The sequence below is a fragment of the Lemur catta genome, chromosome 17 (genome assembly GCF_020740605.2).
Source record: "Lemur catta isolate mLemCat1 chromosome 17, mLemCat1.pri, whole genome shotgun sequence".
NCBI classification, from domain to species: Eukaryota; Metazoa; Chordata; class Mammalia; order Primates; family Lemuridae; genus Lemur; species Lemur catta.
This window is the reverse complement of record NC_059144.1, coordinates 37,464,575-37,486,506: the sequence shown is the minus strand read 5'-3', so window position 1 is coordinate 37,486,506 and position 21,932 is coordinate 37,464,575. Positions and strand designations below refer to the sequence as shown.

Here is a 21,932-nt window from a genome sequence, read left to right as displayed (position 1 = left end):
GAGCCACACACATTTGGCACAGAAAATTTTAACTCTTTTCATTCTGTGAGCGCTCGCTCACTTAGACAAAAGACATCACATATTTATATAACATGCTGAAAATTTTCTCCAATCAATGTAAACCAAGAAAAGATTGCAACTCATGCAACAAAAGACTACTTTACTTTCTATGAAAAGAGATTCTATAAAAAAATAAGAAAAACATCACAGCCCAGCAGAAAAGTGAACAAAGAATGTGAGCACAATTCATAAAGAGTTTCAAGTGGCTTCCTAAGTGGATGAAAGTATGCTCAATGTCATTTGAAATACAATATATGCAGATTTTGAGAATAGTGAAATGATATTAATATATGTGTGTGTGTATATACATGGATACATCAAGCAGGGGACCTGGGTATTTGACTGCATGTAAATTATCCTCAAAGTTCCTAAAATAGGATGTCCTTTTCACCTGCTTGATGAGCAGAGATCAAAAAGCTTGATTGTACAGTGTATAGACAAGGGTGGGAGGCAAGAGGGGCTTATATATGTTCTTAGTGGAGTTGATGTTACTACACTTTTATAATAGTGTTTTTTGAGGTAGTGTTACTCTTGGTTTAATGACATGTGAACTTAATCTTAATATGATTTAATCCTGAATGTTTTTCTTCTAAACAGATATCTTGCAAAGAATGATTATAATAGAAAATGGTTTACTTTTGCCAAAGATTTCTTTAAAAAGGACTTAGATAGATATTTCTTTGCATGTGATTCAAAATAATTTTCTAGAAGGGCTGGTGGTCGTAACCACCTTTGTATATATATTGAATGATTATTTACTGAGTTAATAATGTAGTAGAAATATTTCAGCTTTATTTATAGATAAAAACTCCCAACAATGGATTCTGTAAAATTACCCACATTATAAAGGGCTTTCTAATTGTTCTGAAAATTGTCAACCATATATAAACAATGTAATCATACTAACATCTGCCACTTTCATTTCTTCAATGAAAAATATTTATTAAGTACCATCTGTGTGCAAGACAACACGTTTGGTGCAATGATGCATTGTAGTAACGTGTTAACAAAGCTCCTTTTTTCTTTACTGAGGATGGATTTGACCTTTGGTTAACTTTGTGGCTTCAATCTCTGTAAAAAGTGGGATGCCTGCTGTCTAGGCATCATGTCTAATGATAAAAATGACCCCTAATTGGTGAATTGCATCTGGATTTTAGGATGAACCATATATAAACTGTAAATGCCAGCTGAGAAGCCGTAGCTTTGAGTTTCTCTGAGGGCAGTGACTTTTGTAACTGCCCTTGTAGGTACCCTGAAAATGTGTCCTTTGGAGGGACCCTGAAGGATGTGCCTTGTTAAAGGGATGCTGGGTCCTGTGGGCATGGCCTTCGAACCAGGGTGGCCCCCATGTGAATCTCACCCTTCACTATCAGGGGTTACTCAAGAGGGCCAAAGACAACAGCTCCTGGACACCTCTGATCACTGCTGTATAGACTGTCATGAGGACCTTGCTCACCAGCTTGAACACCTGTGCTCCCAGCTGGGCAGCTCTGCTTTCTATTGAGTACACAGATGCCAAGTGTGGCTCATGATAGTCTTCTTGGTTTGAATGCTTCATTGAGCCTAAGAAGACTGCCTAATAAGTGTTTTTGTTTCAATCGAAATGGAAAAGTAAATAGTAATAAAAAAATGCAGTCTCTGGGGAGGACAACTTGGCAATTAAAAAAAACATACATATAGATGACTCATAAATTTCCCTTCTAGGAATTTATTCTGTTGATAAGAGCCATGCATGCTGTAGGCAGTTGGCATAAGGATAGTGGTAGCATTGTTGGTAAAGAAAAGGTTAGAAAAAAACTACATTTATGTTAATAAGAGAATACTAATATGAATCATAGAATAGCCATACAGTGGAGTACTATACAGTGAAATTGGAACTGTTAAAAAGAATGAAGTAGTTTTATTTTTACTGAATTTTCCCCAAGATATATTGTTGAGTGAAAACTGCAGTATTCAGAGCAGTGTTTTTATGCTTTGTATATTTAAAAACATAACACAGACGTGCTTGCATATGACTAGAATAACTGCAATTCTACACAACCAAATTGGGAAAGTGTGGTTACCCGTGGGTGGGGAGGAAGACCCCTTTTCTTTCTTCTTCCCAATGACATCTCAGGCAGTGGGAAGGGTAGACAGAATAGGAGGCACTGTGCCTTACCACTCCCGCCACGGACTAAAATGTCCCGAGTGCAGTTGAAGCCCCAGCTTCAAAGGTTCCATCTTTGTGTCCTGTCTCTGTCTCCTTGTCCCTCCCAGCTCTAACCTGATTGTGGTGTTTATCATCCTCACGTCAGTCTTTACACTTGTGTCACATAGATAAGGAAATGGACACAGATTGTAGTGTAGCCTTGTCGTACATGGAATACCATCCAGCTGTGAAACCAGAGTTTCATTTGCATATATCTACTTGGATGAACCTCGAAAGCCTGTGGCTGAGCAAGACTTAGTCATCATACCTTGTGAATCTTATACTTTGCGTATATTCAAAAAGATGAATCCTTAAGATCTAGGGATTTAGGTTGTGTTTGATTTAGGTAAAATGTCAATAGGTCACATCTTTCGCTTTGCTGATTTGTATTGCAAATGTAGGTTTACCAGGATGTCATGGTTAACACTTTTTTTGGAGGGGCAAGAGCATTCCTTTTTACCTTTATCTAATAGTGTCTGTGGAAATTTTTGATAAGTTACCTTATTAATGAAAAAATCCTCTTGGTCACTGCTGTTTATTAACGACCTATCTCTTTTATGGTTTAAATTGTAGATTGCCCTCTTGGACTCCCCCACAGCTTTAAGTATGGAGGAAAAACTTCAGCAGAATGAAGCAAGGGTAAGTGATACTTTGACTTGTTATTTTTTGAAATTATGACTTTCACTAGTGTTTTAAGTGCATGCTTTTTAAGACTTACTGTTTGAGACTCATTTTTTTTTTTATTATTATACTTAGCCTCCCCCACCTCCCCACCCCTTGGTCATTTTTAAAGAAGTACAATGGTAGACTTTTCTGTATTGCATCACATTTTCTGTGATTTAGTGGATGGGATTTGTCTGGCATATGATGGTTAACTGCAATTAAATCCACATTCAGACCCTCTTGACAAGGCAGTGAGGCCACTTGGGCCATCAGAGTAGACAGGGGTGCCGGGTGTAGGGAGACCGTGTTCTGCATTCCTGAAGCTTAACGATGACCCCTGTTTAGCTTTTTGTCATCCTTTTACTTTGTTACCAGTGGGAAGAGCAGCACTTGGCCAATCTCTGATTACTCTAGGGAGGTGCTTAATTTATCTTAAGCTAGATGAGATTTGAGGCCAGGAGAGAGAATAGCTCTGGAGGTGTTACGACCTGAAGCTAATGTGTGTGCTTGTGCTTTTGGAAAACCAGTTTCATGGCTGACCTGGTTCTGTATTATTATTATTATTTTTAAAAACCTTCTGTGAAAAGAGAAACAGACGTTAAGAACAATTTTAGGAGTGGATTTTGTTCATGGTGCTGAATGGTTAAAACAGACTAAGAAAAAATTGGATTCTGTTGGTAAAAGCTCTTTCAAGAATATACAGTATGGAAGATAAAAATTGGATTGTAGTTAGGAACTTGTTGACACATCCCTGGATAATTATGCTGATTAATATGCTGATAATAGCATTAGTAAAAACATTAATTTATTAATCCCTATTTCTTCATGAAATTTTACATATTAGTGCTTCACATTCTAATTTTGAATGCTATAAGATTATATCTAGATGTAGTCTTAAATTGTTTCTCAGTAATAATTTTCACGAATACCTAACAAGTTAATAGAAACAAATAAACATATTAATTTGAATGTATTGCACATGCTGTGACAGAAATTACTGCCTATCTTATTGCTAACATTGTCTAAATTTTCATTTAGTTTTTTGCCCACCCTTTTTAATTGTTTGCAATCTGCTTGATTATAAATCTCATCCCCTGATCAAATTGGTAGAGGCGATATCACCTGTTTGCATTTTTGTTAATGTTTTAAATGAAGATTATTTGACTTAAATACAATGGTAAAATAAATCCAAGGTGTACTTATTTTTTAAAGCTAGAATTATTTGACTGAATTTGAAAAGGATTGATTCGCTCACATTTCTTCAGTGAGAACATATCTTTTGGAAAAATGTAGAATCATTTATTGTTATGCGCTTTGTGTTCGCAGATAAATTGCCAATGAGAATCTATTAACTGGTTAGTATAAATTAGTGAACTCAATATTATGCTAGTCTTTTTCCCTTCTGTAGGGAGAGAAGGCATAAGAATATTTCCTCTCTGAAAGAATTTTCAAAACAAAAAGTCTCGAGAGCTATCGGACTTTTACTTCTGTCTTATAAGAGCCTGTGGGGTTGGTGTCACTCAAGTGATGAAATGAAGTACTGGAGTGTAGTTTCAGAGAAATCAGGATAGTCTGTCTTATCAAACTATTAAAAACAAGCAAAAACCAAAGTTAGGTTCTTTCAGTCCTGTTTCTTTTGTTTTTCACCAAGAAAATGATAGATTTTAAACACCTATGCCTAGTAAAAGAAGTGACTTTATTTAAAAAAAAAAAGTTAATTTAGAATTCTGAGAGTCTTATTTGAGGTAAATTGAGGAGTAAAAAGTAAATTGAGGAGTAAAGTGAGTGGCCATGGAATGACTCAATATAAGTGGGTGAGAGGTGTCTGGTTTTCCTCTTGGATAAACCATCACTCCAGACCCTCCCTTTCTTGTCAATAACAAATGTTTTTTTTCCGCTAGTTTGCTGACTTGATTACCCTTTCCTATTACCATACTCCATGGCATATAGCAGTGACGGTACAATAGATGGATTCTGTGCATACATTTTGGCCTGCTGAAATAGGGACACTTACTGGGGAGGGTGACCAGTAGTAGGCTTAAATGGGACAGTGCCTGCTGTCGGGAGTAAGGAGGTGGCAGGAATGGTGAAGGTGCAGAAAGGAAAAGGCTTGGAAGGGATGAGTTCTCCCCTTTCTGCAGTTACTCTCTTTTAGCCCTGGGTATATTCCTTTACAGAGAACACATTTTTCATTCATTTTTTTTTTAATTTTTTTTTTTTCTATCTCTCAAATATCACTTTTTGCTTCTTAATGAATTAATCACTAGGAACATCTTAAAAGTTTTATGAAAGTAGCAGAATATTTCCATTAACTTTTAGAAGCAATTTCCAACTGTGCTGTGTTCAGCAGTTGAGGATATTTTCTCCCCTAAGTTAGAGCAGACTGGAAAGAAGCGATTTTTATCAAGCATTTTGCTTTTACTAAAAGAGTCAATTAAAGAAGCACCTTTTTAAAAAAAGATAGAATGAGATTTATAAACCCTATTAATTAGCTACAAAAGCAAATTATCTCCTAAAAAAAACCCTGCAGCATCCAAGGTGATTTAATCACCACATCTAATTAGAAAAGAAAATAAATCACTGTTTCTTAGGACATAAAGTGTAGTCAGGAAAAAATAACCCATTTAATGGGACGTTGTCATCCTTGAACTTGTAATTTTGGTTAGTAATCCGAGGAAGCAGCTTTGATTTAAGTACACCATGAAAAAGACTCTTGTAATATTCTCGGTTAATTGACAAATTTCTATCTCTTTATTCCTTTGCCATAATGTAGGTTGTAGGATGAGACCAGCTTATTTGATTTATATTTGGTGATGGTTCTTTCAGAGGTAGAAATTGCTATCTAATTAAAATTATAGTACATACTTCCACGAGCCATTAGGATTTGGCAACTTTGTAGAAGAAAAGCATAAACATTTGTGTATGGAGCAGTCACAGATGTTTATTTTTCTTTTTTAGGTTCAAGAATTGACCAAGGAATGGACAAATAAGTGGAATGAAACCCAAAATATTTTGAAAGTAAGGATTCTGAAAAGGTGTTTAGTTTTAATATATTGGATTAAATAGGTAAAACTCCTTTTTTTCTCCTCAAACATGGTAATTGTGTGCTCTGCTTAAGGTAAAATTGGTGGAGCCGTTTAGTGACTTTTGTGGGATGGGGGCTCTGGTTTGATCTTGAAGAAATGGGAAAGGCGGCTATTAGACATTCAACTGTGTGTTTTTAACAAGTGCAGGTTATGTTGATATTTAAGATGTTTGCTTTTACTTGTTAAGGGTTTTTCCATTTTTGGCTGAGCACACATTCAGACTTTGTTTAACATTTAAGGGCATCCATTTTGTCTTTCTGCTTTCGTTAAAACCAATATAAAAGCGATAATGTTAAATGAAAAAAAAAATACTTCCCATGGCAGTATTGTAGAATATGCTTGCATAGCATGGCCAGAGTTCAGAAATTTCTAAACTAGTAATTTCCTACAATAATATTTTTCTGTGTGTCTCAAGGACTAGACTGGGATGGTTTGCATTTCTAGCAAGACTCACCATGAAGGGATGTCAGTAATAGCCTCCATTTTCATACTTGATGCTTCAAAATACAAGTTTCTTTTTGTTCATATTTTCTGCTGAGTTGGTGGTAAACCTCTGTCATCTACTGAGGGTCAGCCACACCAGGCTTGAGGTTCAGATTTGAATTGTGTTGCTTTGATAGCATCTGGCTGACTTTAAGCCTGAGGAGAGGTGATTCAGGGGCTGTGGACTCTGAGGTTTGTTTTTGAGGTCTGCTGAGGTGAAAGTTTCCCAAAGGACTAAAACCTCCATCTGGTATTGGTGAGGCTGGCTAAGTGAGGTTTAACTGAACGTCTCGGGAGAACCCTAAATGGGATCCCCTGCACAGGAAAATGGCATACCCTATTACTATTGCATTGGGGCACACTTCTGAAGGCCTGGATTCACCGCTGAGTTCTGCGTCTAACAACTGTTTCAGGGTGCAGGGTCAGTGTTATATTACCTAAAGCTCTCCTCGTGTCATTTAAGCAACGTGGCCTGCTCTGGGGGTTCAAAAGGCTGTTTCTCATGAGGTCAGAGGTTGTGCTTTAGTTTTAGATGGTGGTGGGGTGTGATGCTCCTAGAGAGATTCTTTCAAGCTACTTCTGCACTGCAGTAAGTGAGGGTTTAGACCTTTCTTTCCTCTCTCTCATTTATAATGGTGATGCCACATTATTTTGAAGTACTTCAGTGTTTCCTTTGTTGAGTGATTTTTGTGCAGGAAACTGAACAAGGACTTCACTCGTATTTCAGAATAGTCATGTGTGGAATAAGCTCACCAAAGATGGGACTTTTTTTTTTGTTGTTTAAGTTGCAGCCACTCTAAGAGGTGATGCTGCAGCCCCTGAAGCCCAAGTCATTTGACTTTTCATGGCATGGTATGACTTTCCTCAGGAAATTCACCATGGAAGGAGGATGAAAATCTGTTCCATTTAAGGGAAAAAAGAAATGAAATAGTTAGCTATTTGAAGAGTCATTAGCATGTATCGTGGCCATTAGCATAGGAGGCAATGCAGCAAGAAACTGACAGATTTAAGCCTCATCTCTGCGGCTGCAGCCGTGGCACCTCTCCTTGCGCCGTACACACTGCCTCTGCCAAGGTGTCCCCGCCGAGTCGTGGCAGTGAGACCCCCGAACAAATCATGATTTTTCCCGTAAGGTAATTTTGGGTACAGAAGCTAAATCCTCCTCCAGTTCCAATCCTGCTTTTTATAAATCTAATTATTTTTACTTTGTATGACTTCAGATGAGAAGGAAAAGATGTGGTAGGTGCTAGGTATTAAAGGTTATGAGAAAGGCAAATGCTATTTCAATTTTTCCCTTCTCTCGACCTTGTAACCCCATTTTAGATTTCTCTGTCGATGATCATGCTTTAAGTCTGTAGCCATTTTCTGCTCACATTTGGTATCTTAAGGGCTGTCTTCAACTCTTATTAGAAGACAGTGCCTGAGGGCTAAGGAGGAGAAGAAGGCTACTCAAATGCTTTTTATGAAAACATTCTTTAGAAGTTGATTGTTACTGCATGATGGGTTTGTATGGGTGCTTTGTGTCATCCTTTTCCGTATTTCTGCCGGATGTGTCTCTGTCAGTCAGTTATTGTTCCAGTAATGCTGCGTAAAACCCACCCCAACTCAGTAGCGACCACCTATGCCGTATGCTTGCTTATATTTCCTGTGAGTTATGAGACTTGAGATTCGCTTCCCAGCATACATCCATCCTGGGGAGGTGCTGCAGGTATAGGGGAATGCCTCTAAAGTCCGTGTGTAGGATAAAGGACCCTTGAAGTCAGAATTACTCTCGAAAGTTCCCTAAATTTCCCTGAAAGTCACCACATCCTAAGCTCTTGGATGCTTAAAAACAAGGAGTAACTCTGTTCCTTTCTTTTTGCATCTAGTCTGTGGTTTCTCTCGCCCTGGATGGGTAGAATTTAAGCTTCTGCTGCACGAGGGTGGAGGGAGAGTGAAAGACCGTTGGGTGGGCATATACTCCGCAGCAGGCTCGGACTGTTTTCAGCAGAGCTGGCGCAACGTGGTGACAGAGGCTGGAGCCTCTGGCTTTGATGTGCGGAACTTGGAACTCGGATCTTAGGCTTCCGTTCCCTTTGTGACTCACTGGGTCACGACACTCATCCAGAACTGGCACATACCCTAGTTCCCAGCTTGGAAATCGTAGCGGATGGCAGCCTCTTCCTTATATCCAGGTTCACAGGGTGAGAGATCACAAAGTGCTGTGTTATCTTGGAAGTAGTTGACAGTGGAACGTGTGTTTATCTTGAAAAGGCAGGTGTTAGGCAGTTAGGTCGTGACAGAGAGTTTTATTATCCTCCACACCATACTCTATGTCTCCATTCTCTTGCCTCTTAATCTGCCTTCCTCATTTTCATTAATCTTCATTTTCTGAGGTCTAAACTCCCTTGCCTGGCCCCAGAGGCCCTGGTCTCCTCTTCAGTTTCATCGGCCCTGTCATAGTTCCCTCTGGGCCCGCCACCCTGGCATCCCTGCCCCGCCCTGCCTGCTGGCTGGGCCCTGCGTGCCCTGGTGCACTTTTGTTTGTTTGTTTGTTTTTGTCTCTGTCTCTCCTGGCCTTGCTGGTGTCACTCCATCTTTTAGGATGCTTTCCCCTTCCTGTGCCTCGGTCACAGTCCACCTTGAAGCCCTCCCTGGTCTCTCTTCCTGTCCTCCACTTCCCGGTTAGGATGAATTTTGTTTTCTGCAGCGTTTGGTTTTTCCCCTGTCACAGTATCCATCATCGTCTGAATTAGGTGGTATTGGTTTCCCCCTCTTTCTGCCAACCCTCACACACAGAAAACAGGAGCAGGGTCTGGCCAGGGACTGTCCCTGTCGTTCTGTGAGCCAGCTCCTAGAACGCTGCTTCTCACAGAGCAGCCATGCAGCAAAAATTTACGGGATTAAGTTAACGCCAAGAAACAAAAATAAAAACCTTTGTATAAATCTGCTAGGGCTGCCAAAATGACATACCACAGACTGAGGGGCTTAAACCACAGAAATGTATTTGCTTACAGTCCTGGAGACTAGAAGTCCAAGATCAAGGTGCTGGCAGCGTGCGATTCTCCCGAGGCCGCCCTCCGTGGCTTGCAGATGGCCCCTTCCTTCTCTGTGTCCTCACATGGCCTTTTTCCTGTGTGCCGGCACCTCTGGTCTCCCTCTGTGTGCCCTAATCTCTTCTTAGAAGGACACCAGTCAGATTGGATGAGGGCCCATCCTAACAGCCTTGTTTTAATCACCTTAATTAATTAGTTTTAACTTAATTACAGACCCTATCTCCAAATACACCCACATTCTGAGGTACGGGGGTGATAGGGCTTCAGCATGTGAATTGTGGGTTGGCACGGTTCAGCCCAGAACAACCTTGAACCATGCAAGTCTGATGACCGGGCGGGAACAGTGGCAGGGCGTTGGTGCAGGCAGGAGCCTGCGCTGGCCATGCGCCTCCCTGTGTGTTGCGTCGTGCTGTTCTCATTCCTGCTTGAAAAGCTCGTGTATCACTCTGTGTTCTTCTTAGAGGGAATCTGGCCGAATTCCTTTTGATTATAGCTCAGTGCCTCATTTGGGTCACTTAGATCTTTGCTGTTCAAAGTGTGGTTCATGGACCCGCAGCATCAGCGTCACCTGGGAGCTGGTACGAACTCTCAGGTCCCACTCCTGACTTCCTGAATCCGAATCTGCCCTGCAGTGCGAGCCCCAGGTGAGGTGTCCGCACCTTCAAGTTCAAGTGCTGACTCAGATCCACTGAGGAAGGGTGGGGCAGTCTTGGGCTCCTGTACCCTTGGATTTTGTTCTTCCTCTTCTCCTGCCCTGCCCCGTATCGTGGGGGGGCTAACCCCTGTGGGCTCCCCTTTCCTGGGGTCCCATGGAACCCCCTGTGGGAGATTGGGGGTGGGGAGAGAGAGAGAAACTAGACTCTACCTTTCTCTGAGGCCCCAGCTCCCACAGTGACTACTGGCCCACAGCGGTTGCAGTTCTGTCAACAGCCCTGGTGTCCAGAAACACCCCCTGCTCTCTTTGTGCCTCCTGCCTAGGGGTGATGCTGCTGTTGCCAGTTTGTTACGTGTCCTCATTGTCCCTGTTGGCTTTCCAGCTCTTCCTTCAGCTGAGTGACCAATTCCCTGTACTTAAACACTAAAGTGGTTTCTGTTTTGTGCTTAGACCTTGTCTGATACCCAAGTGTGCTCCACGGCCAGTCTCTGGACTGCACTGCGAGCTGCTCAGAACCTGGTGTGTCCACATACTCTTCCTCTCTTTTTGATTCTTCCTCATCTCTTCCTAGAATGCCACCCTGGTGTGATTTTCATCTTGGCTGAATTTATCTTAAAATGCGATGACTCTTAAACTTGATGTGATAAATCCAGCTTCTCCAAGCCTTGACATCACTGGCTTCCTGAGGCCCTTTGAATTGGTTTCCCTGTTGCACAGCTACAAAACTGTGCTCATTGCACAGTGCTTGAAGTAGTTTACAAAGTGACCACTCAGTACCCCTTGTGTGTACCTTCTGGCCGGGCTTTTTACAAGTCCCCTATGTTTTATTCCCAATGAATTTTTTCAAGTGATCCTTTAAAAGGAGAAGTCCCAAGATTCTTTCTCTATTCCCCAGTTCTCCACCTCCAGTCTTTATGCCACTTTTGAGTTTATCTTCCCTGCACACGTTTTGGTTTCTCGGTTGTAGCGTTTTATAAATGGTTAAAGAAAAATGTTCAAGGTATGTCATCTGGCTTCCAAATAACTCCTTGAGCTCTGTGCTTCAAAATAACTCACAGACAGTTTGGACGGCGGCACCAAGCCGGCAGCCCTCTGACAGATGGTGTGGCAGAAGGGAGCGATGGCTCTGTGAGTGTCCAGAGCAGAACTGCAAAGTGGCGCTTGCAGCCCTGAGAATGCTCTCTGTTTGCATCCCTCCAGCATCGGTTACTCTTCTCATTTTTTAATAACTAGGGTCTCTTCCTTGCTGAAAACATATCCTTCGATTGCTCCAGCATTTGGCTGGATTTGGTGTTTTCATCGCCCGGCACAGGCCTGACTACGGCGCAGCAGGGGGACGGGAGAGGAGGAAGCAGGTGTTCACATGCAGACGCCCAATGGGAGAGGCTTTTGCTTGGAAAAGCAATTTGTATAAGTTGAATTGAAGTTGTCTTTTTTTTTTTTCCAGACTTTAATTATGTAGAAATTTGGCCGGGCACGGTGGCTCACGCCTGTAATCCTAGCCCTCTGGGAGGCTGAGGCGGGTGGATCGCTCGAGGTCAGGAGTTCGAGACCAGCCTGAGCAAGAGCGAGACCCCGTCTCTACTAAAAATAGAAATAAAAATTATCTGGACAACTAAAAATATATATAGAAAAAATTAGCCGGGCATGGTGGCACATGTCTATAGTCCCAGCTACTCGGGAGGCTGAGGCAGGAGGATCGCTTAAGCCCAGGAGTTTGAGGTTGCTGTGAGCTAGGCTGACGCCACAGCACTCACTCTAGCCCGGGCAACAAAGTGAGACTCTGTCTCAAAAAAAAAAAAAAAAAAAAAAATTATGTAGAAATTTTAGGTATCTTCCACACAGTTAACAATTAGCATTTGTTGAACTGAATTTGGAGGATGGAACATATTCGAGTCCATGTGATGATGGGACCCTAACACAAATGGTTTAAGTTCAAATTGTGCTAGTGTCTTGATAGTCCCTTCTGTGGGGGCATAGAAGAAGCAGGATACTATAAGCCCATGGCAGGGGAGGATAGTGCACTGATGGAAGAGATCTTTTTACTTTTGCAGAATGTTCTGACTAATAAGAAATGTAGTAAAATGAAGGTGGGATCCTTTCCTGGCTTAAGGTTTTCTGAGTTTCAATTTCACGGAGAGACATGATTTCAACCAGCTTATTTCTGTTTTATAATAGAATCAATCCACTGAATTTTTTGTCTCTGGAAGATTATGGCAACCTATAAAAGATTTTTTTCCCTGGCTGCCTGCAGTTTTCCATTTCCTGGAGGAGACGTGTGTTGGGAGTGTAATGGATTTGGAAGGAGCACTAATAACTGGGGCTGTTTCTCAGCAGGCTTGTGGCAGGTCAGGTTTGTGGAACGAGCTTCTTGGGGTCTTCTGGATTCCTGCTGCCCAGGGCACCGAATGCTCTGGTTTCTGGAAAACCTACAAACAAGGCATGAGAGAGACAAGATTTTTGTGACTGCTCTCCTTTAAATGCAGTTCATCTTCCCCTCTTCTCAGGACAAGAATTGAACTTGGGGACAGGTCTGGGGTAGAATTGTATTTATGGACATCAATTCCCCCAGATTTTAGATTAGGGAGGAGATATCTCTTTAAGCCAGGGTTCCCTGCTTCCTTATCAGCAACCGTTTGGGCATTTGATGGTTCAAAATTCTGAACTGGGACAGTCACACATACAGTTTATAGTTAGTTACTGCCATTTTAAAAATACAAAGTATTGTCTCTAGAGCTCATTTGGCTATTGAATTTTCCAAGCGTTCATCCAAGTAGAGATTGGCTGCGGTGGGAATTTTGGAAGTCGTTCTTTTCCATTTGGTTTTCGTTGTAAAAATAGAGTCAGTCCAACTTAGCACCTGTGTGTTAGTACAGTCCATGTGCAAGTCTTGCCCTTAGGATGTCAGTGACTTTCTTGTGAGTTGCATTTTTGTAGTTTCTAAAAACTTTATTTTCAAACTTTTGAAAACTTTTCAAACTTTTTGAAAGCTTTTCTTGGCAAAGAAGAGCTAAAAGGTGGTGAGCATCCTTTTGACATACTGACATTCTAAAAAACTAGGATTGCTGCCTATGTTGATGAAGAAATTCCTACCATTACCATGAGTTTAAAACATATTCTCCCCATGATAGGATATCTTTCCCAGCTTGCCTCAGTTTATTCCTCCCTCCTTGTCTCATTAAGCACATGTGTATTGAGAGCATCTTACGTATTAGACATATCCTAGGCACTGGGTATACTCAGTGAGCAAAACAAAAAATCCCTGCCCTCATGGAGATTATGTTCTAGTGCTAAAAGACTTTTCCTAACATTGGGTATTCTTTTGTATAGCTCCCATAGTCTCGTCTAGTCTAGTCCTCTGATTTCTAATAGAACTCAAATACATTTGTTGCTAAAACAATATAGTCCTTCTCCCAGACTCTCTGATGTTTGAGACCTGAGATTACGTAAAACAAGTTAAGTCTTACTGTTTGAGTTCCAGTTCTTTATTAATTACATTTACTTAAAAAGATAACTTATGCTAAATGAATTTATATATATTTATGTATGCACATGTGTGCATGTGCACACAATCTTAAAGCATTTTGAAAAGCCCTTGAAACATAGAAAGAATTTTATAAATTTGCTTCCTTAGGATATAAACTCTATGAGGACACAGTTTCTGTTTTGTTCACTGCTCAGTAGATCTGAACGCTGAGTGACTAGATTTATAAAGGCCCTACATGGCTGCTGTTTGGAGGAATGAGAAAGAACGACATGCATCCCTGGATATGGGAGGGAATGACGTTTGATCATTCATGTTGTAACTATCCATATGCCTGTCTTTCCCTCTGTTAGATTATAAACTCCTATAGGTCAGGGATTGTATGTTGCTCATCTTTGAATCTCTTATAAATTCTAGTGTCTTAACGTATTAGTTCTTTATAACTAGGAAGTGTTCAATGAATAATTGTTGAACTCGTTCTCCCATTTCTGAGAAGTTTCAGGACAAGTTTAAGGACTTTGCTATAGAACAAACTACCCTAAAACCTAGTGTGTTCAGCAGACTGTTGTGATTTCCCATGCTTTTGTGGTCCAGACTGCCTAGGTGGATTTCTCCTGCCTTCACCCACGCCCAAGACGGCCTCGCTGACATGGCTGGTGGTTGGCTCCAGGTCAGCTGGGGATGATTTGGCCTTGTGTCTCGTATCCTCCATCAGGTTAGGTCTCAGGGGCCTAAGAGTGGCAAGAGAGGATAATTCCTGACATCCAAGCATTGTTCAAGCTTTCACAGGCATCTTATTTGCTAGTGTCTCACTGCCTACGGTTAGTCAGATGGCTAAAACCAGAGTTAGATGTGAGGGGAATGCCCAAAGGCATGCATACAGGGAGAGCAATGATTCTTGCCATTTTTACAACAAATATATACCACGAGCATCTTTTTTCTCTCTTCTCCTTGCTACTTTGCCTCCTACTAGCCGCAGTGGTTTGTGTGCATGTGTGTGTGTGTGTGTGTGTGTGTGTTTGTGTGTTCATTACATGTTTCCATAGAAGAGACTGTTGAAAGGAGGGAGGTTTTGGAATTGAGAGTTGCGATAAAGGTGACTTGAAAGAGAGTATGAGAAATTATTTGTCTCCCTGCTTTAATTTGCAGACTAGTGCGGATAACTTTGTGTCTGTTTGAACAAAAGTCACTGTCAGTACCCCCATGTGCAAAGCCTTTTATCTTTTCTCAGTGCATTCACACATACTATTTCATTGGCTCTTCCTTGATCTTAAAGTGAGAGAAAAAAGATGTTACTGCACTTTATATAGTTTGCAGTTGTTAATTTTTCAACCTCTCATTAAAGTTAGACTCTGGCTGTTAATTTCCATCAAACCATGTGTTCTCCCTTCTCTAAAGCTCTGCTCTTGCAACTGTTTTTTTAAGATGAAAGGCAAAGTAATAAGGTTCATGGTTCTTTGCAACTAGGACTTGGTAATTAATAGAGGAGACGACTGTCAGTGCTATAGCACTTGGCAGGGTCAGAGGCCGCGCTGAGCTATTCCCAGAACCAGCTCTGATGTTGTTACTAATGCCAAGCCTACCATATTTTCCATGGCAGTTCTTATCTTAGAGGAGCCGCTCATAAATAAAGGTATTCCAAGTATATGCTGGTTCTTGCTTTTGAATAACATTTCTGGAGCAAAAGGCTCAGAAATAAGTCATATGCACCCTGTTAAATGTTGGTACCATGCGATAAATTATTTTGAACACATAAGGGATTTTCCTTCTGATCTTTTTCAGTGAGGCATGTGCGCTGATGGGCTCTTACTGCATATTTATTGCCACAGTCGGGAAGGAAAAGATTGCCTGGTCATATGGAAGTGTGCTTTATGTACACCTGTACTCACTGGGTGCTAAATTGTAGGGACTTAGTTTCGTTGGCAAAGAAGCTTTTAAAAAGCATCCATTTCATGATACAGATAAGTTTATTGTTTATGTCCTCTAAGAACAGATTTGACTCACCTTGGGTGATTTCTGAGAGTTGTGAGTTTGGAGAGGAATGGGTGGTAGTGGAGTAGCAGTGAGCTTGGGAGTAAGGAGATGGTTTTCCACCTGCCCAGACTAGTGACTTTTGCTTGTACGTTATTCGGGATGCATCTTTTATCACTTTTCAGAACTTAAGACTTCTGTTTTTCAAAACCTTGCTATAACATGCAGACAATAATAGTACCTGTCATATAAGGTGAGAAATGAGCACATGCAAAACGTTGAGGATGATGCCTAGCACGTAGTCAGCATTGTAAACATAACAGTGATGATAGCCATTTTTTTCTTACTAATTTTGTTTACTCTGAATCCATCCTCTTTGATGTAAAGCTTGGTTGTCAGTAATACCTATTTTCCTAGTCAGGCAGGAAAAAAAAAAGAAATTATGTATATGGAAACTTTTGAAGTATGCAGTTTTATACAGATACAATTTGGTATTACTTAAAAGATGTTTTATCAGGTAGCATTTTATGTTTATTTACTTCAAGCAGCAGAAAACCCAATTCCAAACTGGCTTATGTGGTATAGGAGCTTATTAGTTCACAAAAGAGTAACGGTAGGGTGGGGTTTAGGCATGGTTTGTTCAGGGCTGTGGCTCTCTGGGATCGTTCTTGATTCTGCCTTTTGGTATATTGACTTCAGGCTGTCTACCCTCAGAATAGCAAGGGGAGAGCAGCAGTTCTTGCTTTATATCTCCCAAAGACGTTATCCAAATTGAAGGAGTGTGAGTTTCTGAGTCCCCAACAAAATATGGAGCTTTGCGTAGATTGGTGCATTTCTGAACCAGTCTCTGGAGCCAGGGAGATAGATACCTTGTTCTCACTGGCTTAGGCCTGGATTATCTAAACCAATCACTGTGATAGGGGAATGAGTTACCCTGATTGCTTGAGATGAATCAGGGCCCACTTTTGGAGCCCTTTAGGGTTCACCACAGGTGTTACGAGCCGAGGGTGGAGGGAGCAGGTGACTCTGAGTGACACCATCCACGTTTTCCACCATAGATGTACAATGTGGTCACTTACTATAGTGCAAAATAGATTCAGGGCAAACAGGAAATGCACATTAGTTGAAGCATTCTTTTATTTCTTAAGGGGAAGTATTTTCAAATACTGCCTTTTTGACTTAGAAATGCTGTATTCAGCTGGAAAATTACATGAAAAGTACAGCTGACTTTTCAGCTGTGGTGTGAACGTTCCGTAATAGGAACAACCTCTGTTTTCTGGTGTTAGAATTGAAGGATGACACGAAATGAATTCCATGTATTTAAACACATTTTCCTTTTCTCCATTAGACTGATTACATGATTTAATGTGAGCTCCAAATGTGGGTGTGTTCTCTAGCCCTTCATATGTAGTTTTGAATTTTGCTTAATTCAAAACTTAATTCAGTTGACCCCTTTAGCTTGGTGTTTCTCACCCCAGCCTACCTAGCAACAGTTACTATGTGTGGCAGATTGGCATTGCCCTCTGTTTGTGTCACAACAGCAGGTTTTAAAAGATTACTTTTCCTTAGCATCCTGGTTGATTTCGCCTGTGCATTATATAAGGATGACAGCAGTTTCTCTTAACTCCAGGCAGCAGAGCTCCAAGTCTGTTAGCAGAAGTGATGGTTTTAAGAAATATGGATCTGTAAGTCACAGATTATGCTAATCCACATAATTAGCAAGTGGAGATCTACTGAAAAAAGAAATATAGGCCTAAGTTGCTTGTGGATATCTGTTACCAGGATATTCTGATATTTGCCAGGAGGAAGATGGCTATAGAACTAACACCTTTTCTAGTACTTTATAATATCAGCTTTGCCAGCCAAAACCAGCCTTCCTGAGCAAGTTGTCTATGTCACATGGATAAGAGGAGTTAATTCTGAACAGCTCTGATTGCTTCTTGAAAGAATCTAACAACACAGACATCTCTGAAGATGGTCATTTTCCTCTGGATCCAATATATTATATGTTACTTTTATATATATCATATTTAAGCCTTTTTTGTCCTTGCCATTAAAGTAAAAATTATACTGGCATTCCTAGCAGATTTGACTGGAATCCAGCAACAGAGCTCGCAATGACATTTCTTTAAGTTGCTAAGTCCAGTTTTTCATCCAGAACAACTTAAGTATCGGTTATTCTCCATGTCATAAGTTGATTTTCCATACAGAAGTGGTTTCCACTCAGAATCACTGGGGGATCTTTTTTAAAAACAATTTTCTCAGCCCCACTGCAGACTCATGGCTGGAGAATGATTAGGACTAGTACCCCAAAATCTCTAATTGTAAACAAGTGCCCAAAGACTCAGAAGATTGGATATCACAACCCTAAAGCATGTGTAAGATCATCCCTTGTGTAAGATCATCACCCCCAGGCTGCGGACCAGTACTGGTCCATGGCCTGTTAGGAACCGGGCCACACAGCAGGAAGTGAGCAGGGGCCAGTGAGTGAAGCTTCATCTGTATTTACAGCCACTCTCCGTCACTCTCATCACTGCCTGAGCTCCGCCTCCCCCCGCCCCCACCTCCCCATTCGTGGAAAAATTGTCTTCCATGAGACTGCTCCCCGGTGCTAGAAAGTTTGGGAGACCCGCTGCCTTAAACATCTCTCTGCATTTATTGCATGGCTGTAGGCTCATAGAATAACATGGTGCACATAACTTCTTGCAATGTTTTGCAGTCCCTAAACTGTAGACTCTTACAAGCATTTGGAGATGTTGGGTGATGCCATTTGGAAATAAATTTTAGCTGAATAGATTCCTTATTTTGGTAAATGCAGTTATTTGCTCACAAGACCTTTAAAAAACATATTTGAGTTTGTTTTTTAATTGAAGTTTAACATATGCAAAGTGTGAAAATATGATGTGTGCAGCTCATGAATTTTTACATCTGTATATACCCATGTAACTTATATACCCAGATCAAGATATACTACATTTCCAGTTTGCTAGAGGTTTCCTCGTGTTCCTTCCTGGTCAGTTACTTCCCTTCCCCCTCTCTCAGAGGTAACCACTATTCCGACATCTATTACATAGTTGAGTTTTGCCTGTTCCTGGGCTTCATGCAAATAGAATCATGCAGTATTTTCTATTTTTGTGTCTGGCTTCTTTTGTACAGTGTGTTATCTCTAAGATTCATCCATGCTATGTTTAGCTATCGTTTGTTCTTTATTGTGATACTCCTTTTATCCATTTTCCTGTTAGGGATCTTCATTTGAATTATCATCTCTAGTCTTTGGTTATTATGAGCCATGTTTGTGTGAACAGTCTTGAACCTGTTCTGTTGGGTGAATGCATGCACAGGGCCTCCTGTTCCGGCTCCCATCCTAGTGAGAGTTTGGCCCCACCCTGCATTTCTCCTGCATATGTCTGCCCAACATTTATGGCCTGATCCAAATCCCGCTCCAGTCCCTACCCGGTTGGCTCTCGGTGTGAGCTGGGCTAGGGGAGCAAAGGACCCCTTGCCTCAGTGGATCAGGCCTGTGCCCTGCAGGAGCAAAACCGCCTGTCCACAAACAGCAGACATTTGTCTTCGGTCTGTGTTAGTTCCTCAAATGATTTTTTCTTTTCTATATTCATCTGGATCTGATCCAATTGGATGATTATCACACATTAATTCTGATTTCTGTTGGATGTTTAGAATGGCAATTTCAAAAGTTTTCAATGCATATTCTATACTTTTTGTGAATTTTTTTTCCTGTAAGTTTCTTTTTCACAGCTACATATTTAATTTGTGTCCTGTACAGCTGTTAAAATATGTCTGCTTTTCCTTTGCTAGACTTTGAGGTCCAGAAGGTAGGGACATGTTCTGTTTTTAGGTCACCCTAAACTGCCTTGCATCCAACAAATTAATAATGATAATATTAATAGGAATAATAGTAGTAGATAATATTTATTATACTTACTATGTGCCAGGTATTGTTCCAAGCCAGCACTGTCTAACAGAAATGTAATATAAGCCCCAGATGCAATTTCAAATTTTCAAGTAGCGACATAAAACAATGTAAAATAAATAATGGAAACTAATTTTAACCGTACATTTTATTTAACCCGTGATAAGAAAAATATTACCATTTTGGCACATATGCAGTATAAAAGTTATTGAGGTATTTTACAATTTTTGTATAATGAATCTTTGACAATTGGCATGAATTTTACATTTACAGTGAATCTCAATTCAGATGCTGAATTTGCATCAGATACACTTGATCTGTATTCTGATTTGATAAAATTTACATGTGATAAGTAGATTCCCATGCTAAGTATGGTGCAAACATTTTAAAAAAGTTTTCCAGTAACTTAATTATCAGTTTAAAAATTTAAACCAGTAAATTAAAAATTCCATTTTCCCACTGCATTAGCCACATTTCAAGGGTTCAATAAGCCACATGCACCGTGGTGCAGTTTTGTTATATGTATTTATTTATTCCATTTAACAACCTCATGAAGGTCGTACTCTTAACGTTTTTCATTTGACAGATAAGGAAACTGAGGCCCAGAGGGCACACATCTACAGTTAAGGAAGCAGTAAGGTCAACATTTGAACCTGCCTTGAGGTCTGGTCTTGTGACTCCCCACTGTGCTGCCTGGCCCTCATTGTTTGAAACTGATCTCACTTTAATTGCTGTATCAGTTCTACTTTTTTTCATGTTCAAGTGCACTGACTTTGCTCGTTCTCCAATCCTTATCTTTTTTGCCTTTTCATCCTGTAAAGATTGATGGGAAAAAGTAGTCTTAAAAAGTAATATTTTATTTGTAGTGAAATGGCTGTTTATCAGTATTTTAAAAACCAAAGTAGATGATGGCAATTGCTTCAGCCCCATCTGCTCTGTTATCTCCGTAAATGTCAAGACAAGATTTGCTTTCTGTGAAATAATGGCTCAGATTTCCCTTTGTGTTTTCTTTAATCATGACTCTGATTTTTTATTTCCACCAAGGTTGGGCTTAGTCGTGTCTTTTGCGTTGGTTTGTTTCTAGTCTTTTTCTTAAGCAAAGAGTCACAGTTATTTCCCTGGGTGTCATTTTGTTTTTCTAATATGTTATTAGCATTTGGTCTTATATTAATGGTTTCTCTGGGCATCTTTCAGAGGTTTTTTTTTTTTTTTTTCCCTTGAAATGTATTCAGCCAGTTGTGTTTCTTATAGGTAATATTTTACTTCGTATGAGACTTGCTTTTATGTAATTCTTCTATTGCCCTTTACTGCAATGATGCTTGTTTATAAAAGAGGGATATAAAGTGTGCTCTTTGGTAAGGAAAAATGATCCAGGTGTGCAGAGTATTATTTGCTGCCTACAAAGATGGGAAATGCAGAGGTACAGTGATAGTATTGCGGTGCCTCATCTGCAGCATGCTGTGCTCCCAAATGTCCCTGCGATTTGCTTTCCGTTTCTCTCCTCCCAAGCGAGGTTCCGCTTCTCCTGTCTGTGGATATTGTGAGCATTGTGTCGCCTTTTACTGCTTATCTCATTTGAATGAAATGGACAAAAGCTTTGTCCTTTCTTGAGTTCTTACACATTCTGAGTTCTTGCATAATTCATTCTTTTGAAATATTTTGACCGTTTTATAACTATTTAAGCCTTATTAACTGAGGTGGCCTGGCTTTGCCCTTGGATCTATCACTAACTAGTTGTGTGACTTTGACCAAGTTACAACCTCTCTAGAAGTCTCAGTTTTTGCAATCACAATGCGCAGGCTGGTCTAGGTGAGCTTTAAGGATTCCTTCTGTCTAAGAAGGACTTGGGTTCTTCCTGAGGAGGCCACATAGAATTATTTCAGTAGGGACCTTGCCGTGTTTCTCGGTCATCAAGGGGCTTCAGTGAGGGCTTCCTTTTTGTCCTTTGCTGCTGGGATTTTGTTTTGAACTACTCTTCCTTTTTGAGTATGTATGCCTTGGGGCCTTGCCTCAGTCTAGGCATTTGTGCATTACATGTACGGAACATCATGCAAATCATGAGTACTGCTTGACGGATTTTCACGAACTAAGCACACACATATGTCCAAAAACCTTAGGTGAAGAAACAAAGTATCATCAGCCCCTCAGAGTCCCTGCCATGTCCTCTTCTAGAAGTCCTCCTCTCCCTCCAAGGGACGCGTCCAACCTGACGTCCAAAAGCTGAGCTTTATTTATTCTGCCTTTGAACTTTATACACATGGAATATATAGAATACAGTCATGTGTTGCTTAATGACGAGGGTACATTCTGGAAATGTGTCATTAGGCAATGTCATTGTTGTGCAAACATCACAGAGTGCACTTACCCACACCTAGA

At 40.5% G+C, this 21,932-nt stretch overlaps 1 protein-coding gene across 9 annotated transcripts in view; it reads left to right on the top strand.

Moving 5' to 3' along the window:
• The window catches only part of KIF16B (kinesin family member 16B), a 238,543-nt gene that overhangs the window by 49,387 nt on the left and 167,224 nt on the right, over positions 1-21,932 (top strand). For all 9 annotated transcript variants that reach the window (XM_045528143.1, XM_045528140.1, XM_045528142.1 and 6 more), the window contains exons 11-12: positions 2,822-2,887; positions 5,870-5,929. In XM_045528143.1, coding sequence (XP_045384099.1) covers positions 2,822-2,887; positions 5,870-5,929 — 126 coding nt within the window. The remainder of the gene's footprint in view (positions 1-2,821; positions 2,888-5,869; positions 5,930-21,932) is intronic.